The following is a 27,208-nucleotide window of genomic DNA, read 5'->3' as shown; positions in this document are numbered from 1 at the left end:
AAGGTAAGGAAAAATCAAACAGATATTCAATTGAGACTGACAAAAAATACAATGCAAACGGACCATATTTTCGTCATTTCCGCTCTGCTTTTGAGATGCTCTCATGGCTCGGCTCGCCTTCATCTCCCAAGCACTCTCTGTAGCTTGTGCATCGACTTTTATGCACTCGTTACATCTTCGACTCGTAGAACCTAATACCTCCACGTCATGTTCTCGAGAATCCAGCAGAGCGTTAAACAGTTCACGGATGAACTAGATGGCGCCGTGAAAAACGCCCAGAACCAACAGGTGGCGGCGCAGCAACACGAGGCAGAAGAGCGCAAGAAAAAGCTCATGAGCTACAAGACTCCAGACGTGGAACGCATGGAGCTAGATGACAATGGGTCGTCAGCTCCCTCCACCGAAGGTGGAGCTACCGAGGCCGAGCCAGTATCGCAAACGGAGCCAGAAGAGTACATCATTGACACTCTTCCGGTGCCTGACAAGGTCAAATCTCACCTGCGAAAGTTCCAGCGGTATGAGGCCAAGTACCCCGATCTTCTCAAAGCCTACAGAGTGGAGAAGAAGAAGTCCGAACTGGTAAAGAGCATGGTGGAGGATTTCGAGCGTGTTCTCCAGGAGCGAACTCCATGCTCCGGTCTCAATGAACCTCAGGCTCTCGTTGAGTATCTTGAGAACCTCAATCTTAAGAGCGAAATGCAGAGTAACGAGCTTCGTTCATTGTCTACGAAGGTCGACACACTCAAGAAGGAGGTCGACGGCACCAAGAGAAAGGATCAGGACACCATTGAGAAGCTCGAAAGCGACGTGGCTCGACTCACATCTGATCTGAAGGATCTGGAAGCTGAGAACACCAAGCTAAAGGAGGCTGAGCCGGCAGAATCAAAGGCCACCGACACAACCAGCGAAACCCGTGCTGAGCTGGAGCTTAAGGATGCAAAATTGGCCGAACTGCAGACCAAGTTAGATGGCCTCAAGACCAGGGTGGGTGAGCTGGACAATGTCAAGGCTCAGGAGGAGAAGGTAAAGGAGCTTGAAAAGCAGCTGGACGAGGCTAAGGGTGAGGCCAAGAAGGCCGAAGATAAGATCAAATCCGCCGAGGAGATGGTCAAAGCGGCTGAGGACAAGGCTAAGGAGGCATCAGACAAAGCTGACCGCTCTACAGCCAGCAAGGACTCCGAACTTGAGAGTCTCACAAAAACATTGAACAAGATCAAGGACGAAAGCAAGGCTGCATCGGAAAAGCATCTTGGCGAAATCAATAACTTGAAGGAACAGCTGGAGAAGTCCAAGACTGTGTCAGAGGAGCTAGAGACTGCACGAAAGGAGCTTGCTGACGCCAAGTCTGCCGCCTCTAAGGCTGATGCTGAGCTCCAGGAGAAGCTGGCTGAGATTGAGAAGACTCCTGACAACTCTGCTGAGCTGGAAAAGCTTAAGACCGAACTTGCCGAGGCCAAATCCAATGCTGATAAGACTTCCAATGATCTGGCAGGCAAATCGAAGCTGCTGGAGGGTTTCCAGAAGAAGCTTGGTGAAGCTAACAAGGCCAAGGAGGATCTGGAGAGCGAGCTTGCGACGGTCAAGGCCGCAGCTGCGTCTGCTGTTGCTGCTGCCAATACCTCTCCCGGTGCCACTGGTGGTAAGGGAAAGAAGGGCAAGAAGGGAGGATCCCCTGCACCCGATAACAATGCTCAGATCAAGGTGCTGGAGGATGCCAAGCAAAAGCTTGAGAAGGACCTTGCTAATGAAAAGTCCGAGGTGGAGAGTCTACGGGACCAGCTCAAGGAGATTGGAAACGATCTTGTCGAGGCTCAGAAGTCTAATAAAAACAGCGAAGTCAAGGATGAACTCGAGAAGGTGCAGAAGAAGCTCACCGAGAAGGAGGAAGAGATTGAGGAGCGTCAGAAGGATGTAGCTGAGCTCAAGAAGGAGATCGAGGATCGAAACAAAACCCATTCTAAGCTTCAAAAGGAGGTTGATGAGCTCAAGACCCAGTCTTCAAAGTCTTCTGAGGATGCAAAGTCTTTGGAATCAGCCAAGGCTGATCTTGACAAGACAAACAAAGAGCTGACTGCTGCACTGACGAAGGGCAAGACCTTTGAGGATGAGGTTGCCACTCTCAAGAAGGAGATTGAGTCTCTCAAGAAGGATCTCGCTAGTGCCAAGGAGTCCCAGGATTCGTCCCAAGCTATGACCGAGGAACTTGAATCTTTGAAGAAAGAGCTGAAAACTACGAAGAGCAGACTTGCTGAGGCTGAGAAGACCACTGAGGAGCTCAAGACTGTCAAGGAGGAGGTTGAGGAGCTGAAGAAGAAGCTCGAGACCACTGAGCAGCATCTTTCTGCCGCCGAGGACTCTCACGCCCACTCTGCCAAGCTCAGTCAGGACCGATTCAAGGAGCTCGGCACCACCAAGGAGCAGCTTTCAAAGCTGGAGGAGCAGCTAGGATCTGTCAAGGCAGAGCTGAAGATTGCCAAGGACGCCGAGACCACTTTGGCTAAGCAGACTGCTGAGCTTGAGAAGTTGGTTGCTGCCGAAACCAAGCTCAAGAAAGATCTTGCTGCTGTTACTGCATCTTCATCCGACTGGGAGGCGAAGTACAAGGAGGCAGATCTGCGGTGCAACAAGATCGAGAGCCGCATTACTACTCTCAAGACCACCCAGGCTCGACTGGAGAAGGAGAAGAAGGATGCTGTCGCCGAGAAGGATGCTCTTGCTACACGTGTCGAGCAACTCGAGAAGGAGCATTCTGCATCTTCCGAGTCCATTTCCAAGTGGACCCGAGAAAAGGCTGCTCTTGAGAAGGAGCTGACTGAGGCCAACAACGAGGCCAAGATTAAGGAGGCTCAGAAGGACCATGCCCTTGGTGAGGTCACCGAGCTCAAGAGCCAGTTGGAGGAAGTTGCTATGCGAATGAGAGAGGTAACTTCTCGTTGCGAGTCTCTGGAGGATGAAGTCTCCGATGCACACAAGCTGCTGCAGGAGCGAACTCGAGAGACCACAACCATGCGACGTCTTCTCAACGAGACCGAGGACGGTAGTGAGACCAAGATTCGAGATCTCCAGGAGCAGATTCGAGCTCTCACTGACGAGAAGGATCAACTGGAAGCCAGTGCTGCTCAATCGTCTAGACGTCGACAGCGTGAGCTTGAGGAGGCCCGAACGAAGACTCGAGAGCTTCAACATGACGCCGAGGAGCTGCGAGCTGACAAAGAGCGAGCTCTCAGAGACCTCCAGGCACTCAAGTCGTCTCGAGAGTATGCTGATAAGGAGTCCAAGAGTGCCCAGGAGGATATGGAAGAAGCCAATGGGGTCATCCAGAAGCTTCAGACCGAGCGTAAGGTCATGGATGGACGTCTCAGCGAATCCGAGGCCACAGTGCTGCGTCTGAAGCAGGCCGTCGACGATGCTCAACAGCGAAACGACAAGCTGCAGAAGCAGCAGAAAATTCTCAACGAGGACATCATCGCTCTTCAGACAGAGAAGCACAGACTGGAGGGCAACCAGATCAGTAGCTCCCAGCGTCATGTGACGTCACCTGCCCAGTCACGACGATCTTCTGTGGCATCTAACACTTCACAACCTCCCGCTCCTGCTACTGCTACTAACACTGCGTACATCAAGAACGTGCTGCTCGGATTTCTGGAGCACAAGGAGCAGAGACAGAACTTACTGCCAGTAATGTCTACTTTGCTGGAGTTCAAGGATGGAGAGGAAGAAAGATTCTGGGCTGCGATTGGTTAGATGGGGACAATGCAATATATTACCGCAACTATAGAAATTAATAGACAACGTGTCTTAATTATCCTGTGATAGCGACATCCGCCAACATCTACCGGTATATCTTCACTACAAGAACTTGTAGTCTCTGTAATTGTAATGATTGCTATATTCGCTTTACATACTTACGCACTATTTTTATACAGCAATGGGGTCAACAATGTCAACTCCTTTGGTACGAAGCTGCTCGGTGGCCACGGCGGGGCTCGTTACCCAACCGTGCTGGATCCTGGTACCATTGTGTCTGACCCACGCACTCGGCAACGGTAAGCTGGTTCGGCCCAAGAGCTTTGGCAACATCAAGTCCAACGTTGACAGTCTTGATGGTAGTATCGTGCTCGAGGATCAAACCCCAGCCTCCACCCTGCAGTTTCCAGTCTTGGACCTCTTCCACGACCTCAGGGGAGGTCTTAATACCGGCGTTAACCTTCCAATCAAATGTGTCTCGGTCCCACAACACAGACTGCATGCCCAGCATCCGTACAATAGCACGTACACGGTTGTCGATAGCGCCATAGGGGGGACGGAAGTAGCGTGGGATGATACCGGCAGTGGCGTTCATAGCCCAGTTAGTCCATTGTAGTTGTGCGACTATCTCTTCATTGCTAAGCGAGGCGAGGTTTGGGTGAGACCAGGTGTGACTGGCCAACAGATGGCCCTGGCGGTATTGCTCCCTGAAGATCTCTGGGAAGCGGACGACATTGACGCCCTGGACAAAGAAGGTTGTTTTTGAGGGAAGCATTTCCAGAAGTTTTGGTGTGCTAGGGCTGGGCCCGTCGTCAAATGTTTGGGATATCTTGTTGCAAGTGCGGATGTCGTCGAAAGCAATACACAAATGGCAGTCGAAGGAGCAGGCGGTGCGCTCGACTCCGTCACAGATACCAAGTTCACGCTTAGCAATGTGATTCGGAACGGTCGCGAGATCAACGTAGTCCAACGGGATGTAAGGGGGATTGTCTTGAGGCCAAGCTGTCAGGCCTGTGAAAGCCGTCAACCACGGGGGGAAGGGTTCGGCGGCCATTATGGACTGCTGAGAATCAAGGGTACCGCCCTGCGCGGAACAGGGAGCCCACCATTCGTTGTCTTTGTGTTGCAACAAGTCCTTTACCGTGAAGTTGGCCTGTGTGGCTACGGGCAAGACGAATAGAAACAGCGCCCTCCAGATCTGTGTTAGTTGGGGAGATGGGGGATGAGAGCGGTGTATCGCATCTCAAGGGGGTATCAGCAAAGGTATCTACCATTATCTATCATGGAGTGGTTGAAGCGTATGACTGTCGACGAGGAAGAGAGAAGGAGAGGGGAAGAGGGAGAGTTAAATCACACAAACTATTATATTCGGTTGACCCACAAGGTAATGCAGACATTGAATGTTGGGAGTACAGTTTAATGGACAATTCTTGAAAGGTTAACTAAACTCGTCAATTAAGTAGAACTGGGCAGACTAAAGAAGATTTGAACAATACCGCTATAATTTATCATATTTTCTACTGGGATGCCCATTAAACTATTCATTTCGTCATCACATCATTTGGCGCTCCGTATCTATGTTGTCATGGACGGCGTGGACAGTGGTTTCAGGTCACTGCGATTTTCATGCTCGCAAGCTTTTAGAGTGATGTGGCAAATATACTAAAAAACCCTAACCATGTGTGGCATTGGTAATAAAGTGATATGGATTTAGTAAGTCGAGTGGGAGAACAGATGGTCAATAAATAACGCTGATTACGAATATTGTCACATGAAAAGCGAGGCTGTGTGGTTATGCCAAGTCACGTGTCCAACCTCCTCCCCCTTTAAATATCTTGGCACAAGCCACAAAACCAGTCGCTGTTGTCTTACTGTCTGTTCACAACGGCGTACCAGTGCAGATAAGCTGCAGAGTTATCAGATTAACACAAGCGTGTCTGAAAAGTTCGACGCCGTTGCACGCACATTACACACATCACAAGTCAGCACACCCAGATGACTATCACGCTCAGCGAGAAACGACTCCCCACAAAGGTAGATGGAACCCTGGCAGGTCTGCCGGACCTGATTCTTGGAGGCGCCGTCTTCAACTACATCTACAAGTCAGATCCCGAGAACATTCCGGCCACTGCCATGGTGGACGAAGCATTCTCCAAGGGGATGAGCGCTATCGACACCTCGGCTTACTACGGACCCAGCGAGGTGATTCTGGGCGGTGTCCTGGACAAACTGAAGGAAAAGTGGCCTAGAGAGAGCTACTACATTTGTACAAAGGCTGGAAGAGTTTCCCAGGATTTATTCGACTACACCAAGGAAGGTATTAGAGCTAGCGTTGAGCGATCCCTTGATGTGCTTCATACTACTTACGCTGACGTGGTTTACGTTCATGATGTCGAGTTCAAGAAGCCTGAGGAGATTCTCGAGGCTGTCACCACTCTGCACGAGATGCGAAAGGAGGGAAAGATCCACTATGTCGGAATCAGTGGGTACCCTGTCGACTTCCTGGCCAGCATGTGTGAGATTCTGCGAGATCAGGGAGTGCCAGTGGACATTGTCCTCAGCTACTCCAATATGTGCCTTCAAAACACTCTTCTCCTCGAAAGCCTGGACAGATTCAAGCTGGCCGGTGTGCAGAAAGTGCTCAACGGATCTCCTCTGTCCATGTCACTTCTGAGATCCCAGCCCACTCATTCGTTCCACCCTGCACCTGAGTCCCTCAACAAGGCTGTCAGCAAGGTTGTGGAGTACACCAAGAGCCAGGATGTCGAGCTTGCCGATCTGGCTCTTCGTTATGCATTTGCGAAGTTCCCTGGAGGCACCGTGGTTGGCGTCTCAACTGTCGAGGAACTTCAGGCGGCTTTGGATAACTACTGGCTAGCAAAAAGTGAGTCTGTCTCAGATCAGGAAATGTTCGACAATGTCAAAAGCCTATATGGCGATCAGTGGAACCTCACTTGGACCAGTGGCAACATCGCTGGAAATGCTTAGAGGTGTATTATAAAGATAGAATAGATAAACTAACGATTTCATGAACAACATCAGTAAGATACTTGTGCGTGGCATGTAACAACCAGTGATTACCGCAGCTGTGTGATACTTGCACATATATTTATTGTTGTTTACTTATGTTCGTCACGGGTGTTCTAATCTCACTCCTTTTCTATGGCAGCATACATGTCGTCTCAAACAAGCTTGACTGGAATGGGAGGTGTACCTCTGGACTTGAGAAGCTCAACTTCATGTTCTTTATCTGCGAGCTTCAATGTCAGGTCTCTCAGTTTGTTTTTCAGCATTTCATTCTCCTGCTTTAGTTTTTCGTAATCCTCTCCACACACAGATGCTCTTCGAATGGACCCTCTGCGCTCAAACTGGCGTCCCTGGTCCTGGTAAGACACTGTGCTGGATACTGACGACAGCGACGATGACGACACCGAGTTGGGAATATTATAGGCCGAAAATACGGACGCTGTGCTGGTTGGTGAAACCCCGTACTCTTCAGGCCCGCCTGAGAGAGAGGCCTTTCTGAAGTGACTGACGCTCTGGCCATCCGTTCCAGAGCCTCGTCTGTCCTTCAGATAGTTGATTTCTCGCTGCAATTTGTTGAAGATGGCCTCCTGTTCAGTCTCCATGGTCAACATGTCAACTCCAGAGGAGGGCACGGTAGCCCCTGAAACCAAGGGGGTGCTGACGGAGTTTCGTCTGGAGGACGAAGGCTTAGTGGGCACAGCCACGGCCAGCCGACGCTGAGGTAGAGACGGGGCTGGCGACACTGGATCTGCTCCGTCGATGCATTATGATAGTTTTAGAGATCGTGGGAGAGTAATTGGCGTGCGTGGGTATGTGTGTTTTTGTGGTCTGTGGATGAAACCAGCTGTTGGAAGTGAGTTCTTGACTTTAGCTCTTTGTGTTTCGGGGGTAGTGTTTCGAATTAGCGGGTGGGATGGGGGCACGGCGACTTGGAGGTCGAAGGGAGTGACGGCGAGTGCTGGAGAGCTGTGGTGTTGGAGTGCTAGAGGTTTATCAGCTCTTGTCAAGGATGCCAATGTCGTCGACAGAGGGGTAAAGCTGAGACACGACTGGATTTGATCGGCGGGGAAATAAGTGTGGGTGGATTGGGTTGTATAATACAACGAAGTGTAATACAACGTCCCAAGAAGATGACAGTTTGTGTGGTGCGGATTATGTGTGTGTGGTGGTGGTGTGGATAAGCTAGCCTAGAACGAAAAGGCGCGCTAAGGAACGGGGGGAATTTGGTTTGTATATATACTCCTTTCGACCCCCATCCACGGCTCTCTCTTCTGGTTGCTTGCTTTCCACACCCGCACTGCCCCGCCAGATTGTTGATGAAACGCAAAGGATACCTGCGTTGAAAATGCATCTCGGTGCATCCAAGCTGTAGTTTTGGGTGTGGGCCGCACACGTCCCCACATTTGCAGCTTTAACAAAGAGAGCAAGACGAATTTAAATTGGCTGTTATTATACCAGTAACATCATAGCACCGCTCTCCTCCACTGGGCTGGAACCTGGTTGTGTATAAAAAGGCCTAAATCAGTGAAACTGGTTCCAGTAACTTGAAAAAAATCAACAAAATATCAGACTGGAAGTCAAATATCTTGTCACACGTGTCAACACACGCCTGAGAGGTGTGCTTCATCGATAACGGAACTACGCCTGAAAGAAGGAGCATAGCCCGGAGGAGGGTTCTGGGCATGAGAATGTGAAAAGCTAACGGTTGAGGCACCTGCGACTGTGCAAGTAGAGGAGGATCGATAGAGATCCCGAAAGGCAAGCTATAGGGGCCAAGGGATACGTCAGAATCTAGCTTTGCAGCCAATTGCGGCGCGCCGTCACATATGCCATGTTGATTATCTTCAATATTTTTAGTTGTGCAGGTCCAAGTGGCGCCGAGAGAGTTGTTACGGTTCTTTTACAGGTAGCGACAGTAACAAAAGAGACCCCCAGTTCAATCAAGAACAAATTCAAACTGCGATAGTGCTTTATAGCAAAAACACATGGTTCAGTACATACAGTAGGAGAAAGATAATCGTCGTATTTTTGGTTATAACCGGAGATATATGTCAGGGGGGTCCCACAAGCTGTGCCCACCACACGATTGACAGGCTGTACAGGAACACCATCTTAAATTTGTCGTAGTATCATATGTGCCTGGCACGATACGCAGGGGCCTACACGTGTATATTTGGCAGTGACACCCACCTTTTTATTTGACTACTGCTCGGTGCACCCTGTATTGGGTTGTTGACACATTATGAAGTGACGTTCTCTTCAAGAATAAAGGCTTACATAATCCTCCCAGACAGATTGACATGAGACCCAAGAATATGACTTGCATCAAACAACAAACAGGAACCGACATCCCACTCTCCGCTGTACACCTGCGAACTGCACATCCATGCGACGGATCAATATCAATGCTAGCGTGGCATTGTGGACCGTGTTCACCATCCTGACGATATGGATCTCGTTCGCATTACACCAGCCCGACGTCCAGACATGCGATATAGCGCGCACTTGGATCTCGACCGCTCATGTTGAAGGTTTCGACTCCAAGCACTCGCGGTTTGGTGAAAAATACTCACTACACTTGATTCGAGCGTCTCAGCATGCCATCCCTCAGCCCATTCGACCGTCAGGAGTGCCCGTCATTTTCGTCCACGGCAACGCTGGAGGGTTTCGCCAGATCGGCCCTTTCGCTGGCATCGCCCAAGAACTCAACGATGAACTCAGACTACTAACCAAAGGGGACGCAGGAACAGAATTCGACTTCTTCTCTATCGACTTCAACGAGGCATACTCTGCTTTGCATGGCCGTACCCTGCTTGACCAGGCCGAGTATCTCAACGACGCCATTGCATACATCTTAGACATGTACAAGCGTAACCAACAAGAAGGACTACAGGTTCCCGAATCAGTCATTGTGCTGGGACACTCTATGGGAGGAATTGTGTCACGTGTTGCGGTTACTTTGGAGAACTACCGACCCCAGAGTGTCAACACTATTATTACGCTGGCGTCACCTCATCTCATCCCAGCTGCCACCTTTGACGCTGATATCACCAAGGTGTACCATCTAGTCAACGACTATTGGAGAGCGGCATTTGCTGAAGGAGATACCAACGATAACCCTCTCCGAGATATCACCATTCTGTCTATTGCTGGAGGCAAGAGTGATACCATGGTACCATCCGACTATGTGTCTCTAGACTCACTGGTTCCTGCCACAAATGGTCTTTCAACTTTCACGAATTCCATTGCAAGAGTTTGGACTGGAATTGACCACGATGCCGTCATGTGGTGTCACCAGCTCCGACGTCAAATTGCGTCAGCACTGTTTCACATTGTTGATCCAAATGTCCCAAGCCAGACGAAACCTCGGGAAGTCCGAATGTCTACTTTCCACAGAAGCTTCTCAGGTTCGCAGTCTCTGTCTAGCGCTATGCAGGATTTTATCAACATTGAGGCGACACCTCTACAGGATGGAGTGGAGCAAAGACTGGCCCCAGGCTTCTACTGGGGCCGTAACCTTCAGATGCTGACTAACCATGTCATCAACTACGACTCCAATATCGACCTGTACGAGCGAAAATCTGGAAGTCTACTGAAAGTATGGCAGTGTAGATCAAGACAGGGATCTTCTTTTCGACAATGCAAGAGAATCTACCCCCTTTTTGTTCCGGGGATTAATGATTCCGTTCTCTCACATGTATCCGTGAACGGTATTCTCTTGTTGGATGTGTCCAAGGAGGCTAGCGAGTCTGGAGACTGGATCAACATTGATGAAACGTCTATGTCAGCTGCTCCTTTTAATATATACGGCAACATCGTCTTCTCTACTTCCAACATGGTATCTCAGGATATTGCCTTCCCAGCCCTTACATCTGGCTTGATTTCCTACAAGGTGCTTACTTCAGGAGGTGTTGGGCTTATCAGACAATATATGGGTCGAAACCACCCTAGCCGAACCTATGATTCGAAGTACCTTATCCCTCATTATGCTCGGGTGGACATCTCCTTCCATGGCGATGGAGCGCCGTTTGTGCCGTTTAAGCTTAAGACGCCAACAAAAACAGACCTGTCCACAAAATCGTATAAGGCCCCACTCCATCTCCAAGTGTTTGGACAGGGTAAAGTTACAATTTCTGTTGACTATGTTGGGTCCCTAGGCAACCTATTTATGCGATACAGAACACTCCTGTTCTCACTCCCCACAGCAGTTCTGTATGCAGTTCTTCTGTTGCAGTTTTGGAGATACTATCAGTCTGGATCAGATGCCAAGTTTCTCTCCTTGCGAGATGCTACCGGGCTCTTCATCAAGCAGTACCTTTCCTGGGCATGTCTCGTTGTGGCCGGTCTCAGTTTCGTGATCAAATTCGAGTTCATCAGAGACTTTCTGCACTTTATTCAGATCCCTGCCACAGGTTCTAGTAAGAGCTATGAAATCGAAACCTTCTATGGATCACTCTACACGCATATTGATCTGTTTTTGGGTATCAGCGGGCCTATCGGAGTTGTTCTAGCCCCCGCTTTTCTGGCACTTGCGACTGGTATAGTCGTAGTTGTTACCGAGATCGTCATTGCCGTCACCACCCTCGCATCGTTGGCCATCTCGAGAGGACATCGCAAGATGTCGTTACTTCAGACTCCCAAGAACGTGACGATTCAGAGCTCTGACGATCCTATTGGGGACCTACTCCACAAACGAACCGTCATCATCGCACTCATGGCCTTGCTGGTGCTGCTTTTTGTGCCTTACCAGCTCGCATTTGCGCTGGCAACCGCCTCTCTGTTGGCACTGACTGCTTACTTTGACGCTGAGGAGTCGGCCTCTGCATCGCACGACCTCTCCACATCTCTCTATGCCAACAGACAAGCCCAAGAGAAGGTTGGGTCTTTCATTAATTACGCCACAACCATGTCTGTGGTCATGGTTTGGACCACTCTAGTCAACATCCCCGTGTTGGCTGTTTGGGTCCAAGGTATGGTTTTTGGACGATCCACCATATTTTCCTCTCACCACAACCTTCTTTCCGTTCTTCCTACTTTGTTGTTCATTGAGAACTTGTCCTTCCGACGAATGCCTGAACGTGGCCTCCCCTTCGTCACATACATCATCCTCGGATACGCGTGTTTCAACTGTACTGCATACGGCATGATGCATGCCTTCATGATCCATCACTGGTTCAACCTGCTTGCCGGCTGGCTTCTCATCACCTCCTACAAGCGCAATAAAACTGTCATCAAGGAAAGCCGCATTGAGTAACACCTCCTTGTGTGACGCAAAATATAGACTGATACATTTTTCCGTGGCATGATCGTGCTATGTTGAACAAAGCGTTCCCATATTGTAACATGCTGGAGGCGACTTCTCCACGTCAGAATGTGACATTGTTCCTGCCTTAAAATCACGGCTATTAATATTGATTGTAACACCTGACGAGAGCAACAGTCGTGCGACCCTCCGAAAGCTACAGTGTACGTAGATAGAGGTCTTACTGTGAGCCCAACACAGTATCAGGCTTGCCTCCTTCGTAGCTACCAGTAGACAGTCTACTGTACGAGTACTGCCTACAAGTATTATCATGCGAGGATCGAGGCTAGACCCTCGTTCAATGCTCCAAAACCGCTACAGCTAACTAAAAACTGGACGGGTGTGTGGAGAGGAGGTGCCATCTTGTGACCCCCTCAATATCCAGTGAGGTATAAATTTGTTCTTGGATGCTTCTAATTTGCGGGGATCCTGTAGCTCCCGTTAGATGCTACTAACACAGCACCCTCGTGAGACTCAATGTAACATTCCAACGTCAAATTCCCGTACAGTACACTTTACTGTACATACTTGAAACCAACCCCAAGTTCTTACATGTTTTACATTTGATTTTCCACGGCGGGACCATGTCTAGGCACGCGTGTAGTTACCCAATGAAACCTGCCTGTAGGGCACCGTATAATATGCACTGCAACGCGTAAAGTCACTGCTTAGTCAATTCGCTTAAGCACCAAGGTTCGCAGCCAGCGACCTTGTCGCAGCCCCAACCCAGAATTACTATTTTGGACCAAACCGGACCCGGTCTATTTTCGTTACTCGGCGCTGTGGTTTTTTACTCAGGTCAGGTCAGAGTCTGGCACAGGATGTGCACTGCGATGACCTCGGCCACAACATGCGACCTGTGTTAGTTGTGGAGACAGAACGCTCACAACCGCTGCAATATTTTTTTACAGACCACTCATGGGCGGCACGGTACTGTACTTGTACAGTAGTTGGTTTCGCCGACGCCTGCCGTTAGCGTCTATGTGAACTTCTGAGACCGGAACAACCTTCCCAACGGTTTTTCCGGCCAACTTCAACTTCAAAAAAAATATTGCGGGTAGGCTACGCTTTTTATTGAGTCATGCAGGATCCAAAGACAAGACGAGGCAATAGATGAGTAGAGATCAGGGGTTAGGGAGTGTTTATACAGAATATTTCTGTTTGATTGACCCCTGATGGTATTAACGATTACAATATCGAGGTTTGATGGCCTCTGCCTCGAAGACGATCCTGTTTATCTACATTCGTGTCATAGTGGGTGCCATGAGATCTAGGTCAGTCAGCGTCACCCTGCAACTCAAAGGAAGTCATCGTTTCGCCCAATTCAACATCAGTTTATAGCCATAGTGAGAGTAGCCCTGGGGATGACTATCTTAACAAATATCACCGAGGATAACATAATCCCGTCGTTGTTTGCATACCTCTTGTTGACAGGGTGTGGTGCCAAATTGGTCTACGGTAGTTCGTGATGTAGCCCGATTTCGAAAAAAATAGGCTTCGTATGTCATGTACATATTGTGGTGCAGTATATGTACAAGTATCAGTCGGTGCAGAGGTGGAACAGGCGCCGAGTCTGGTAGTTAGGAAAGATAATGTGATGGTTAAAATCGCAGGCTTTGATTACTGACAAGATAAAATCCAGTTTATCATGATATTTCACGTGATAGGCTCTTCTAAATGCTCTTCTTGGTTGGCCACCCTCTAAAATAACTTCCGCCAGATACAACAGAAAGTGACACATCGGGGGATGTGCCAAAACCTAATTAGGTGGAGGTTAAAGTATGAAAATATTCTCTGGAGTCATCTTTTAGCCAACTACACCACCAGTCTAGTCTATCACCAACTACTTATGACCATGTCGCGTCTGGTTCGACGGCTTCCTGGCCGAATTCCCACTTTTCGAGTGGCCCATTCGCTCAGCTTGTCTGCTCTTCGTCACTATGCCACTGCCACCAACATTGACGGCAAGCAAATGGCAAAGGACATTCGACTAGAGCTCCACGACGAGATCAAGCAGATTCAGGCTAAGAAACCCCATTTCCAACCCAAGCTGATTATAATTCAAGTCGGCGAGCGTCCCGACTCTAGTGCCTACGTGCGTATGAAGCTCAAGGCTGCTCGAGAGGCCCAGATTGACTGCGAGCTGCGAAAGTTCTCCGAGGACATGGCCGAGGACCACCTTCTGGAGGAATTGGACATCCTGAATGACGATCCTTCCGTTCACGGTATTCTTGTCCAGCTGCCTCTTCCCAAGCACATCAACGAGACCCGAATCACCGATTCTGTCATCACTGCCAAGGACGTTGATGGTTTTGGCCCCCTCAACGTTGGAGAGCTTTCCAAGCGGGGTGGAAACCCCGCCTTCGTTCCCTGCACCCCCAAGGGTGTCATGGAGATGCTGGATCGATCTGGCATTGAGCTGCGAGGCAAGAATGCCGTTGTCATTGGCCGATCCGATATTGTCGGTACCCCCGTCGCCTCTCTCCTTAAGGGCGCTGATGCCACCGTCACCGTCTGCCATAGATACACCGAGAACCTTCCTGCCATTGTCAAGAACGCCGATGTCGTTGTTGCTGCCATTGGAGCTCCTAACTTTGTCAAGGGCGAGTGGCTCAAGCCCGGCGCTGTCGTTGTCGATGTTGGCATCAACTACGTCAAGGATGAGACTAAGAAGTCCGGTCAGCGACTTGTCGGAGACGTTGACTTTGACTCTGCCAAGGAGGTTGCTTCTTTCATTACTCCCGTTCCCGGAGGAGTGGGTCCCATGACCGTGGCCATGCTGGTCAACAACGTGGTCACTGCCGCAAAACGACAGTCCCTCGAGCAACAGAAGATGCAGGTCAAGCCCCTGCCTCTCAAACTGCGAACGCCCGTTCCTTCTGACGATGCCATCTCTCGAGCACAGATCCCCAAGAACGTCAAGACAGTTGCCAAGGAGGCCGGACTCACCGAGCACGAGTTTGAGCCCTATGGAGCTTACAAGGGTAAGGTCTCTCTGACAACCTTGGACCGACTCAAGGACCGAAAGGACGGTAAGTACGTTCTTGTGGCCGGAATCACCCCCACTCCTCTTGGAGAGGGTAAGTCTACCACCACCGTTGGTCTTGTTCAGGCCATGTGTGCCCACCTCGGCAAGCTAGCCTTTGCTAATGTCCGACAACCCTCCATGGGTCCCACTTTTGGTATCAAGGGTGGTGCTGCCGGTGGCGGATACGCCCAGGTCATTCCCATGGACGAGTTCAACATGCATCTGACTGGTGACATTCACGCCATTTCTGCTGCCACCAACCTGCTGGCCGCCGCTATTGACACCCGAATGTTCCACGAGTCGTCCCAGAAGGACGCCGCTCTTTACAAGCGGCTGGTTCCCTCCGTCAAGGGCAAGCGACAGTTCATTCCCTCGCAGCTGCAGCGACTAGAGAAGTTGGGCATCAACAAGACTAACCCCAACGACCTGACTGATGAGGAAATCAGCAAGTTTGTTCGACTTGACATCGATCCTGAGACCATCACCTGGAAGCGGGTTGTCGACTGCAACGATCGACTTCTGCGAGGTATCACCGTTGGAGAGGGCCCCAGCGAAAAAGGCCGAACCCGAGAGACTGGATTCGACATTTCTGTCGCCTCTGAGTGTATGGCTATTCTCGCTCTGTCCAACTCTCTCGCCGATATGAGACGACGACTTGGAAACATGGTGGTTGCCTCTTCTCGAGAGGGCCTTCCCGTCACTTGTGACGACATTGGAGCTGGCGGAGCTCTCACTGCCCTGATGAAGGATGCCATCAAGCCCAACCTCATGCAGACCCTGGAGGGAACCCCCGTCTTCGTGCATGCCGGTCCTTTCGCCAACATTTCCATTGGTGCTTCTTCTGTCCTCGCCGATAAGATTGCTCTCAAGTTGGCTGGTACCAAGACAAAGGGCGACGAGCCCGGTTACGTGGTCACTGAGGCTGGTTTCGACTTCACCATGGGTGGAGAGAGATTCTTCAATATCAAGTGCCGAGACTCCGGTCTTGTTCCCGACGCCGTTGTCATTGTCGCAACTGTTCGAGCCCTCAAGCTGCACGGTGGAGGACCCGAGGTTAAGCCCGGTGCCCAGCTCGCCCCCGAGTATCAGAACGAGAACGTTGACCTGGTTACTGCTGGTGCCAAGAATCTCGGCAAGCAAATTGAGAACGCCCGATCTTTCGGTGTTCCCGTCGTTGTCGCCATTAACCAATTCGCCACAGATACTCCTGCCGAGATTGAGGCCATCCGAACTGCTGCTCTCAAGGCTGGTGCCGCCGAGGCCATTGTCTCCAACCATTGGGAAAAGGGTGGAGAGGGAGCCATTGATCTCGCCAAGGGTGTCGTCAAGGTTTGTAGCCAGACTGACAACGTCGAGAAGAACCCCAACTTCAAGTTCCTTTACGATATCGACACCTCTGCCGAGGAGAAGCTCAACACCATCGCCAAGGAGATGTACGGTGCCAAAGGCATTGAGCTGTCGCCTCTCGCTCGAAAGAAGATTGACACCTACACTGCCCAGGGCTTTGGAAACCTTCCCATCTGCATTGCCAAGACCCAGTACTCTCTGTCACACGACCCTGCCCTCAAGGGTGTACCCAAGGACTTCGTCGTGCCCATTCGAGACGTGCGAGCATCTGTTGGTGCTGGTTACCTCTATGCTCTGGCTGCCGACATTATGACCATTCCTGGTCTGCCTACTAGACCTGGCTATATGAACGTCGAGGTCGACTCCAAGGGCCAGATCGAGGGTCTGTTTTAACCAAACAACAAAAACCAACAACAAAAAACACAATCAGGGGACGTCGGTGCGTAAGGCACTTATTCAACATTATTAGACATTGTTCAACCTAACATTATACAGAGAATAGATATTTTAGATATATTAGACCCTAAGAGACTGTCACCTCTCTCTATATATCTGTATAGAGCTAACCACGGTATTGGGGTCCTTTTGTAACCACTGAATGTTGGTTTTATCATGGCCACTTTTTACCGCAGAAATCATTGACGGCGCTTTGTGAAGACTGTATATGCTGACATGGCCCTCCTCATACACCACGGCCAGACATCCCAGAGTCACAGGGCTGCTCTGAAATGAACCCTGTAGCTTGTCAAATAATGCACTGATCCCTGTATCTGGTTCCTGTGCCTCAGCGAGTGCCTCCAAAACCCGCCCACTCAATCTCGAGGTGATAATGTCTTCTCCGCAACCAGTGGTACAAACACCTATGGTTCGTGAGCCTTTTTGTAAGCTAAAGCCACACCCATAAGTGGCTACTGGCCCCACTCGTCCTTTGCTTTTCAAAATGGGACCTCCTGAAGAAGTTGCAATCGCCATATGTTCCTTGTCACCAACAATAACGCCAACAGTATCTTCTGGAACTGAGGAAGGAACCTGTGCATTCTGTTCCAATCTTTTCCACTTTTCCCACACCCTTGTAGCCTCTGGACTCTTAAGATCAACATCACCCTCTATGCCCAAATATGACTCTACGTTCTCCTGACCATGGATATGGACCGGTCTGTGTCGTTCAAGAGGGAGCGAAGGAGCTTTATAGGACTGGGAGAGCGCCTTAGCTGTTGAAATAGGATGTGATCGAGTTATTCCAGAGACACACGCTGGTCTGACAAAGTCAGTGTCGATATATCCGGCATCACAAGCAACATCTCCATCAATATCCAACTGAGATCCATATCCTGCGTTGACCAAAGGAGAATCTTCTAGCACCCGACAAGCGCTGACAGCGGCTTCTCCAACTGACTTTCCTGCTTTGACCTCGCTGATCGCCAGCTCGCATGCCTTCTTCGCTAACCGCTTATACCGTACGTAGTTTTCATGACTGTGTGTTCCTGCACCCAGATGGAGTGCTACGTACACCATGAATCACGGTATGTAATAGGTATAATTTCAGCCAATTAGTAACGGGGTATGTAAATAATGTCAACAATGCGAGTAGTATAGCACCTCCCTTCGATGCTACAGCCTCAGTATTGGGGTTGTGGTATCACGGAACTGGATTGTGTGTGATGAGAAGCTAACTTTTGAAGCTGTGTATTGTCTCAACTAATTTAACTTTGATCAAGTGGTTTGGTTGGTCGCAGCGAGGTTACATCAAGCATCCTCCGAGAGTCAATTTGAGATGTGATTAGTAAGACGCGATTTGGCACAGACATATCGCTGGAAAGCGGAGAGAAAAATCCCAACCAATAACACATTAAATATCTCTTCATTAAAATTGTGAATCAGGGCTTTCTTCTTCAAAACCTGTCTATTTCATCAGATTTTTTCTGCTGCTGCTTCACCATCACTCTTCCAGAACCTTATCACTCACCACACGTCATCACGACGCATAATAGTGAGATCTTCACCAACACCGACCTACCCATCACACAATGAACCCCCTTCGACTGGCCGCAATTGCGTCGACTGTGGCACTGGCCGCTGCCGAGTGGGCGATCAAGGACGCGAAACTCACCGTGTCTGCCCGGGGCACTGAACTCGTGTCCCTGCCATTCACCAACGAGGCTGTTGATGCCGTTGTGCCTCCTGAGGCGAGCCTCGACATTGTCTTCTTCACCACAAACAATGGCAAATCCGCCGTGCCCCACCAGAGCATGGTGATCATTGCCGACGAAGAGAGTGGCCTGGAGGCAAGTTACCCCGTGCTTGTGCGACCCAACGGACGAGCCAAGTTTGCCATCCCTCACTCCCGTCTCCCACAGGCCCTGGTAGCTGCCCAACGACCCCTCGACGTTAAGGTAATTCTGGGATCTTTCGACACAAAGGGATCCGAGACTGTTGTTGCTCGAATCTCCCCTGAGGCTTCCGAGGAATCCAAGAAGTACAAGAAGGCTGTGCGACACGCAACTAAGCCCGAGATCAAGCACGTGTTCCGACCCGCTGCCCGGCAGGTCAACGCATCCGTCGCCACCATCTTCTCCGCTGGTGCCGTGGCCATCTTCGGTGCTCTGCTGGTCGCCTGGACTGCTCTCATTGGCCCTACTACCCTCCTTGGCCAGGCATCCGGAGCTCTCAAGGCTGCCCCTCTGGGTTATATCGGCCTCCTGGGTTCTCTGGTCGCCTTTGAGCTCGTTTTTGTGTCCTACTTCATCGAGACCTCAATTTTCACCACGCTGGGAGCGGTCTCTCTCATCACACCTGTGGCTGTGGTTTCAGGTGTGTCTGCTCTGAGAGAGCTACACGAGAGACGGATCACCGGACAGAGAGAGTAATCCGGTAGAGGGAAGTAAAAATACATTATTATAGACTGCTACACGCATCTTGTGCTGTCATTGGATATATTCGTTAATAGGCTATATAACACAGCCAACTATATACATTGTCTTGGTTCAGGGGGGCTATACCTTACCAAAAAGAAGACTGGAGTTGGTGCCTCCGAATCCGAAACTGTTGTTGAGTGCATACCGGACATCACGGTGCTGAGTCTCCTTGGGCACAAAGTTGAACTTGAAGACATCAGGGTCAGAAAGCTCATTGAGGTTGAGAGTGGGAGGCAAGTCTCCAGTTTCGAGAGCCTTGATGGTGAACAGAGCCTCCACAGATCCAGCTCCACCCAGAAGATGGCCAATGGCACCCTTGGTGGAAGAAACGGCGATATCAGACAGGTTTCTGCCCTCAAAGAGTTGAGTCAGAGCAGCATTTTCAGCCGCGTCACCAAGAGGGGTGGAAGTGGCATGGGCGTTAACATAATCGATCTTGACGGCAGAAACATTGGCCTGCTTGAGAGCCTGTTTCATGGCTCGATAGGCCCCGTTTCCATCATCAGGAGGGGCAGTAATGTGATGAGCATCTCCAGAAAGACCGTAACCACACACTTCAGCGTAAATGGGAGCACCACGGGCAACGGCGTGTTCATATTCCTCTAGGACAAGAACAGCAGATCCCTCGCCCATAACAAATCCTCCTCGATCTTTATCAAAGGGTCTGGATGCTTCAGAGGGGGAGTCGTTCCACTTGGTAGCCACACTCTTGGCCCGTGCAAATCCACCAAGTGCAATTGGGTGCATACAGGCCTCGGTTGATCCGGCAATCATAGCCTTCGCGTATCCCAGTCGAATGAAGTTGGCTGCATCTCCTATGCTGTGAGCTCCAGTGGCACAGGCAGTGGATACAGAGTGATTGGGTCCTTGGAGACCGAACCGCATACTGACGTGTCCCGCACCCATGTTAGCAATGATTCGGGGAACAAATAGTGGTGAAATACCTCGGGGACCCTTGTTGTTGAAAGCTGTGACTGTATCTGCCAGTTCAGCCATGTTGGCGATTCCAGTACCAATCGAACATCCAATATCTGTGTGTTTAGCTGACTCCCCTGCGTCAGCTAGCAATTTGCTGTCGTTGACAGCCTCCTGGGCAGCCACCATGGCATACTGGGCAAACAGAGGTACCCGTTTGATCTCTCCAGCTGCGAGGTTGGCAGATGAAGCTTCAGACCATTCGTCCTGAGGGACCACTCCTCCTACTCGGCAGGATAAAGCGTCGAACCGTTCGTCGAGAGCCACAATTCCAGATTTTCCAGCAATAAGTCGGTTCCATGCCTGTTTTACTCCGACTCCGAGGGGACTGACCAGACCAAGTCCTGTCACCACTACTCTTGTCATTTTGTGTGTGGGGTAAAAGTGTGTGTGTAGGAAGTGTAATTTGTCCGCATGTCTTGGGTGTAATGACCAAGATAGAATGTGGGTACAGTATGTACTGGTCCAGCAATGTGGGGTGGGCTGTGAGGGACTGTTGTCCGGAAACCTGTGAAACGATACCGTCGCTGTTTTCTCAGTTGATTAACTTTTGATCCGAGGCACGAAGACTCCGAGATTTGTAGTGTGGTAGATTTTGATTTTTCTTATGTATTTATGAACTATTTTGTTGACTCGATAAGAGTATTTTACTTGATGTCTCACATGCCCTCGTATCCGACCATCTCAGCCTGAATGCAAACAACCCACGAGGTCGAAATATTATACCAAGACATGAAAAATGACGATCACTAACTAGCTCGTAGAAATATTATGGGATGGTGTATTATACAGCACTGCTGTGGAACTTTTCCATGCTGTGCACGTCTAAGCACTCACACTAAAGCTCCATTTCATCAAACAGCCCACACGAATGTACGGTAGAAGACGGCAAAATGTAATGTCGTAGCTACTCGAAGTGACCCCCGAACAGTTGTAAGACCACATATAGTTCCGGGGTCTTACAATAGGTTGAAATTACAGTAGCTTGAACGACAATTGCTATGAAACGACGGTACAGTGTGTACAGTACCACGTGAACGGAAAAACTTTAATCAGGAAGGCGTGAATGTGAGGCCCAAACTGCGACCCAGCTTGTACCGCTGTCTTGACTGTAGAAAACGCAAGTATCACGAATGTGTCCTATTGATCTCGGATAAGGCACACGTGCATACAGGGGGAATACCCATAAATGACGAAGCAAAAAGACCCCAAGCTAAATTACTTTTTCGTTGCGTGATAAGATCGGGGAAACGCTGCGGCGAAGAGAATTACACTTGCTTTTAACATGGTTCGGCTGGTAGGGGAAAACTGTGACATGGAATGGGGGAAGGGATATCACTTTTAGTGCCTCAAACTGGCAGTTCTACGACGTTACCAAACCTTTCAACTGGCTCGTATTACTCCACCCAAAAAGGCGGGTTCCTATGCCGTGTCGTATTACGACAAAAGATCTCACCGTACAACCAAACCATTGTTCTACACCAAACCCTGTTGCCCTGTTGGCGTGACGTCATTAGAGACGAGACAGATGCCAGAAAAGACAGGGAGATCGGGGCATGCAACAACGATCAAATACGTGCAACGACGTCTCCGACATAGTGAGTTATTTCGCCTAGGACCACAGACCAATGCACCTACAAGTACACTCTTCGGATCGCTTCATGCGAGATGACAAGCTTGCAGGGCACTGTAAATCCTCCATTCCCCCCAATGCTGTACTCCGAAAATGATTCTACAGTACAAGTAGTGCGTCTGGAGCGCTTCTCGATGCATGTAAACAAGCAGGATATTTCAGTTGGTACCTTACTGCGGGTGTAACTGAGCTGTTTGTTGAGACTACGAGTGGAGGGATTCTACCAGACACAAGTGAAAATGTCCACTCGCCACCCCTTTCTGCTCTGAAATATCTCGTCATGTCTTGCACCATATAATTAGCTCGCCTAAATACACTCAGCGGGATGGTCCCATGACACGCTTGCACACCTCCAATTTGACATAAAAAAGAATTAATGTGCTGAGCTAAAGCACAAGCATAGTCCCAGAACGGCGTCCGGACCTTGTCGATCAGAAAAGAGAGGGAAAAGCACAAAGCAACGGAAAACTAGGGTGGCCCACCTCAAAGGCTCAAAAGTGCAACAAGAGGGGACGAATTGATGCTAACGGAGGGGGGAAAGAGACGACGTCGAAAAATAATAAATGCAGATGCCATGTCTCCAAACTGCTCGTGTGGCCGCCCCTTTAGACCCGTTGCTCCAGAAAATGGCTCTTGGCACTCGTATCTTCGCTGCTCACATGCTGGCCCACGCCCCCAATAGCAATCTCAATCTTGCCGAACAATAGGACCCAACTGAAACTTAACCAACCTTGCCAGGGTTAAACTACGTGCGTAACGTTCAAACGGTAACAGCACAAGCTACATGGCATACCTGCTAGAGGTGCGGTAAAATTTCTGTGTCCAATATGAAAGGGCACGTTCGCCACAATCAAACTCACTCGTCAGCAAAAATGCTAGTGCTTTACGAGATCCTCAACGTGCCTGTCAACGCCGGTGGCTTCGACATCAGCCAGGCCTATCGCACACGATGCTTGCAACTCATCAAGCTTCTGGGCAAGAGCGACGCGTACCTTAGTTTCTACGCCGTTTCCGACGCCTACCAGATTCTGCGGGTTCCCCAGTACAGAAACAACTACCTGGCCTGCGGAGATGACCCCAAGTTCTTCGCCGCCTTTGAGCCCCGCTTCATTGATGCCATCGACCTCTTCACATCGCTGTTTGGCCTCCCACAAATGGAGCCTCTGGTGTGCAACGCCAGTACCAAGAACCTGAGCGCACAGTCTGCTGTGTTCCAGACGGTTACCAAGATCGAGAAGGAGCTCTACGGCAAGCAGAAGTCCAACACTAAGCTGGTCTTGGTCAAGGACAAGCACGTCAAGATGCTGCGACGAATGGGATGGGATAAGAACAAGGTGAACGAGATGCTGAAGGGAAAGAAGAACGCCAACTCCCAAGACGCCCTCCAGGCCTCTGTGTCCTTCTACAACTCTCTGATTGACGCAGACTTTGCATCAGACGTAGACTCAGACGACTTCTCTCAGGTATTCACATCCAACTTCCAGCAACAACTGGCTCCCTTCAGAGAATTGCCCTTTGGTGCCGATTATTGTAAGGCTCTGGGCTCTGCGTTCGTGACCATATCACAGTCATTCAAGGAAAAGCTCGAACACAGCAGGCTATCGAGCATGTTTGGAGGACTGGACACAGACAGCTGGAAGAAACAACACGCTGAACTTGCCATGCGGCTGGGTGAAGCACGAGACCTGTGCCTTCATGCTGCGGCTTACTGGAGAGACAAGCATATTTCGGGCACCGATCAGGTGAACCTGTGCTATGCTGCTTGTGTCTACCAGATCATTCTCAACATTTTTGTGCGAGACGCAGTGATCATCGCTCACGACTGTCTTGAGCGAAAGGGCAACCGAAAAGCCAAACTTCAGCGAGCAAAGCGACTCTGGGCTATTGGTAATTGGATGGTTTCTGCCCCCGGTACTCCTGTTCCTTACGAGGACACTTTGCATGAGGTTGTCACCATTACTGCGCAGCTTGAAGCTGGCGTGATTCGACGAAGAACCGATCCCGAGCAGAAAGCTCTGGATTACAGCACGGTGATTGATACTCGAGGTCTTTGGGAAACCGGTACCGGAATCGGTGACCCTGGAACTTTTCTTCCCTACTCACCCACCCTTCATCAAGGAGCTGCTTTCTGAGAATAATTGAGGAGAGAATGGCGCCGAAGACTAAACACATCATACGAATAACAGGGGACGGAGAGAAGAGGATGAATTGTACAATAGGAAGTAATTAATAGCTAGTAATAATAAATATTTATGTCAGATCTTGTCATCGTACTCTTAACATATTGTTAATTTATGTGCCTGACGGCTATTTATGTGCTGAGTCAAGTCATTCTATGATATCCCTTCGTGTTTGCTCTGTGATGTTGTTTCCTCCTTCCCATCACACCTAATTTTGGCCACTATGGCAGCTTCCCTATTGCCAGACGAAATATGGGGCCTTGTGATCCAACATTTGGATTTAGAATCACTGGTCAACATAGGAGATACCTGTCGTTACTTACATGCCCTGATTGATGACTCAGAAGCCATATTACGCTCTGCTGTTGCGGATGTTGCACCCTGGGTGGAGCTAGGTGTTGATGGCTTGGAAGCCAATACCTGGCGACAATGTGCACGTTTTGTTTTCGAGCAACAAAAACAAGCACGTGAAGTGCCAAACGAATCTTTCGATGACATTTACTTTGAGGTTCTCGAAGATGCCAGTTCCAAGCCGTCAAAAGTTCAGTTAATTGATGTGACCACTGTCGACAGGTTACCAGAGGATTTTGAGCCTATTTTTGAAAAGACGACCATGAAACTTGGAGGAACGGGCGTGGAAGTGGACATGAAGACGCTCGGGTTCAGTTATATTTCGGAGCCAGAGCACAAGATGTGTGAGCAAAAGTACGGCGTGGACGTTTATGCCAGTCTGGGGTTTGCGGAGTTCCACTGCTTGGAATACAGCAATTCGTCAGAGCTGTTGATTGTGGAAAAGTGCAGCAAGGGGGCATTGATGAAGTGGAAGGATGGGGTTGTCGATGTTGATAACGCCTACGTATTCCAATTCTTGGGTACATGCAGTGATGTCCAGGTCTTGCCCAATGCCATGTTGTGTTTAGAGCTCTATGAGGATCATCAAGCGAGTATCAGTTATGTGGATCATACAAGACGCAAGCAGATACAGGTTTTGGAGTGGATCAGTGACTATATGTGGTTTATGACATTGCAATATCATGGTTATCTGTGGATTGGTTTTGGAGGACATCTGGTGCCATTCTTTTTCGACATCAACAGCACCAAGGTGCGGTTTGTGACTGACAGGACGTTGGTGGGAGGATATGAGGAGTTCACGCTTCCAACTCAAGGCAAAGGAGTGTATAAGCGTTATGTTGCCTACGGTATTACTAACGGTATTTTCTATGACATGGCTTCTGGGGACACGGTCTGTTATGATGAGCCATCGTTACCCCGTACAGGAAATTTCTTTGCAGGTACATCTCAAGGCAAACTTCAATTTTTCAGGATATCCCCTGAACGCATCGTCAGTCTCGAAAACCAGTTTAATGCCAAAAAGGATCATCTTGATGAAGGTGTTTCAAGTCAGTGGTTCTTGTCCTAAGTACGTACTTACTGTACTGAAAGTCCGATATGTGGGCTGGATGAGCATCTTGCGGCTCAGGTTTGCTGTCGAATTGCTGTGGGGTGAGTACCACCAATAACCGAAGAACACTCGAAACATCCGCATGACCCTCATCCCTGGAGCATAATATTCATCACCAGATGGAGCGAAGTACGCAGGTATGCCGATAGCGGCCCCCAGATCAGATCCGATCCCGGCTGTCACCATTCTACCAGAGCATTAGACTAATAAATCCATGGAACTAAAAGATGGAGTGCAGGTGAACATGACGATGGGATATTAATGTAGTATCTGACTCATTATGAGTGTTCTTAAGGTGTTGTAACTGTCGATATTTGAATGTCGCGCCGCCATTGCTTCGACTTGCTTCTCATGTGGCGGTAATGTTGCCCTCTTCTGTTCCGTTTGGTCGGCTCATTTTGTGGGGTGAGCTAAATTAAGTTCCACAGGAGAATAATGATAAAGCGCATGATGTCCAATGCAAATGTACTTGGTAAGCATCTCTTCTTCAACTTGCACTACAGTACAAGTATTCGTACTACAACTACACAACAAAATGAGCCCAGCGGAAGTCGTCCAACCCGAAAACAAATTTGCCCACGGAGCTCCCCACCCCCACCAGATCCCCAAGATCCAGGGTCTGGAGAAGCGAAAGTGGATGCTACAGCACATGGCAGGAGCGTTCCGAATCATGGGCCGAAAGGGATACACTGAGGGATCTGCCGGCCACATTTCCATCCGAGACCCCATCGATCCCAACACCTTCTGGATCAACCCTATCGGAGTGCACTACAGTCTCATGAAGCCCTCCCACATGGTCCATGTTGATGAAAAGGGTAACATTCTGAAGGATGGAAACCAGGCGGCAGTGAACACCGCCGGATTCCTGATCCACTCCGCAATCCACAAGGCCCGTCCCGATGTTGACGCCGCCTGCCATACTCACAGCATTCATGGAAAGGCCTACTCGGCATTCGGCAAGGAGTTGGAGATGATCAACCAGGACGTCTGTACTTTTTACAAGGCTCACTCTGTCTACCGCGCCTTCGGTGGAGTTGTTCTGGGCGATGAGGAGGGCCACAAGATCGCTGAGGCCCTGGGTGACAATATGGCTGTCATTCTGCAGAACCACGGCCTTCTCACTGTGGGACGAACCGTGGACGAGGCGACATACCTGTTTACCCTGATGGAGCGATCCTGCGAGGCTCAGATGCTGGCCAACTCTGCCGAATGCAAGGGATTCCAGAAACAGTTCATCCATGACGAGGAGGCTCAGTTCACCTTTGATAGCAGCTGCGATATGGGCACTCTCTACGCCGAGATGCAGCCTGACTATGAGTACGAGCTGCACTGTGAGGATTTCCGAGACATGTAAGGTTCTATCTCACCAGTCACGTATATATTAACATGAGTTTCATTTTGGAGTATGTACCGTACTCGTACGATCACTTGTTTGTATGCAAGAATTTGTAGAGTGGTATGTATGTACGATATCCGTGAGCTTATCACCTTCGTTGAGATAGTAGCCGTGGTAAGAAGCAACTGTGTACTCCGTTTCAACACGTATCAACATCCACGCCACACTTCAAAAGATACTGTAGCATCCGTACTGC

The 27,208-nt window shown here is 49.7% G+C and overlaps 12 protein-coding genes across 12 annotated transcripts; 8 read left to right on the top strand and 4 right to left on the bottom strand.

Annotated features, from left to right (window-relative positions):
- Positions 1-207: 207 nt before the first annotated feature.
- YALI1_F38522g (uncharacterized protein) lies at positions 208-3,744 on the top strand (the record flags this gene model as incomplete). Its single annotated transcript, XM_506069.3, has 1 exon — positions 208-3,744. The coding sequence occupies one exon, from the start codon at positions 208-210 to the stop codon at positions 3,742-3,744; it is 3,537 nt and encodes a 1,178-aa protein (XP_506069.3).
- A 199-nt stretch (positions 3,745-3,943) lies between these two features.
- YALI1_F38476g (uncharacterized protein) lies at positions 3,944-4,801 on the bottom strand (the record flags this gene model as incomplete). The annotated part of the gene is made up of 1 exon (XM_506068.3): positions 3,944-4,801. The coding sequence occupies one exon, from the start codon at positions 4,799-4,801 to the stop codon at positions 3,944-3,946; it is 858 nt and encodes a 285-aa protein (XP_506068.3).
- A 941-nt stretch (positions 4,802-5,742) lies between these two features.
- Positions 5,743-6,735, top strand: YALI1_F38466g (uncharacterized protein; the record flags this gene model as incomplete). The annotated part of the gene is made up of 1 exon (XM_506067.3): positions 5,743-6,735. The coding sequence occupies one exon, from the start codon at positions 5,743-5,745 to the stop codon at positions 6,733-6,735; it is 993 nt and encodes a 330-aa protein (XP_506067.3).
- A 194-nt stretch (positions 6,736-6,929) lies between these two features.
- Positions 6,930-7,385, bottom strand: YALI1_F38450g (uncharacterized protein; the record flags this gene model as incomplete). The annotated part of the gene is made up of 1 exon (XM_506066.3): positions 6,930-7,385. The coding sequence occupies one exon, from the start codon at positions 7,383-7,385 to the stop codon at positions 6,930-6,932; it is 456 nt and encodes a 151-aa protein (XP_506066.2).
- Positions 7,386-9,160: 1,775 nt separating this feature from the next.
- YALI1_F38432g (uncharacterized protein) lies at positions 9,161-12,028 on the top strand (the record flags this gene model as incomplete). The annotated part of the gene is made up of 1 exon (XM_506065.3): positions 9,161-12,028. The coding sequence occupies one exon, from the start codon at positions 9,161-9,163 to the stop codon at positions 12,026-12,028; it is 2,868 nt and encodes a 955-aa protein (XP_506065.3).
- A 1,795-nt stretch (positions 12,029-13,823) lies between these two features.
- YALI1_F38386g (uncharacterized protein) lies at positions 13,824-16,844 on the top strand (the record flags this gene model as incomplete). Its single annotated transcript, XM_506064.3, has 1 exon — positions 13,824-16,844. One exon carries the CDS (start codon positions 13,824-13,826, stop codon positions 16,842-16,844), a length of 3,021 nt encoding a protein of 1,006 aa, XP_506064.3.
- A 141-nt stretch (positions 16,845-16,985) lies between these two features.
- YALI1_F38344g (uncharacterized protein) lies at positions 16,986-17,966 on the bottom strand (the record flags this gene model as incomplete). The annotated part of the gene is made up of 1 exon (XM_068283514.1): positions 16,986-17,966. One exon carries the CDS (start codon positions 17,964-17,966, stop codon positions 16,986-16,988), a length of 981 nt encoding a protein of 326 aa, XP_068139615.1.
- A 512-nt stretch (positions 17,967-18,478) lies between these two features.
- YALI1_F38339g (uncharacterized protein) lies at positions 18,479-19,318 on the top strand (the record flags this gene model as incomplete). Its single annotated transcript, XM_506062.3, has 1 exon — positions 18,479-19,318. The coding sequence occupies one exon, from the start codon at positions 18,479-18,481 to the stop codon at positions 19,316-19,318; it is 840 nt and encodes a 279-aa protein (XP_506062.1).
- Positions 19,319-19,444: 126 nt separating this feature from the next.
- YALI1_F38317g (uncharacterized protein) lies at positions 19,445-20,707 on the bottom strand (the record flags this gene model as incomplete). Its single annotated transcript, XM_506061.3, has 1 exon — positions 19,445-20,707. The coding sequence occupies one exon, from the start codon at positions 20,705-20,707 to the stop codon at positions 19,445-19,447; it is 1,263 nt and encodes a 420-aa protein (XP_506061.3).
- Positions 20,708-22,801: 2,094 nt separating this feature from the next.
- Positions 22,802-24,106, top strand: YALI1_F38296g (uncharacterized protein; the record flags this gene model as incomplete). Its single annotated transcript, XM_506060.3, has 1 exon — positions 22,802-24,106. One exon carries the CDS (start codon positions 22,802-22,804, stop codon positions 24,104-24,106), a length of 1,305 nt encoding a protein of 434 aa, XP_506060.3.
- A 271-nt stretch (positions 24,107-24,377) lies between these two features.
- YALI1_F38280g (uncharacterized protein) lies at positions 24,378-25,574 on the top strand (the record flags this gene model as incomplete). Its single annotated transcript, XM_068283513.1, has 1 exon — positions 24,378-25,574. The coding sequence occupies one exon, from the start codon at positions 24,378-24,380 to the stop codon at positions 25,572-25,574; it is 1,197 nt and encodes a 398-aa protein (XP_068139614.1).
- A 499-nt stretch (positions 25,575-26,073) lies between these two features.
- Positions 26,074-26,970, top strand: YALI1_F38263g (uncharacterized protein; the record flags this gene model as incomplete). The annotated part of the gene is made up of 1 exon (XM_506058.3): positions 26,074-26,970. The coding sequence occupies one exon, from the start codon at positions 26,074-26,076 to the stop codon at positions 26,968-26,970; it is 897 nt and encodes a 298-aa protein (XP_506058.3).
- Between the last annotated feature and the right edge of the window lie 238 nt (positions 26,971-27,208).

This window comes from Yarrowia lipolytica, chromosome 1F, assembly GCF_001761485.1.
Source record: "Yarrowia lipolytica chromosome 1F, complete sequence".
Classification (NCBI taxonomy): domain Eukaryota; kingdom Fungi; phylum Ascomycota; class Dipodascomycetes; order Dipodascales; genus Yarrowia; species Yarrowia lipolytica.
The sequence above is the reverse complement of the archived record's forward strand: the minus strand, read 5'-3'. Positions and strand labels throughout refer to the sequence as shown.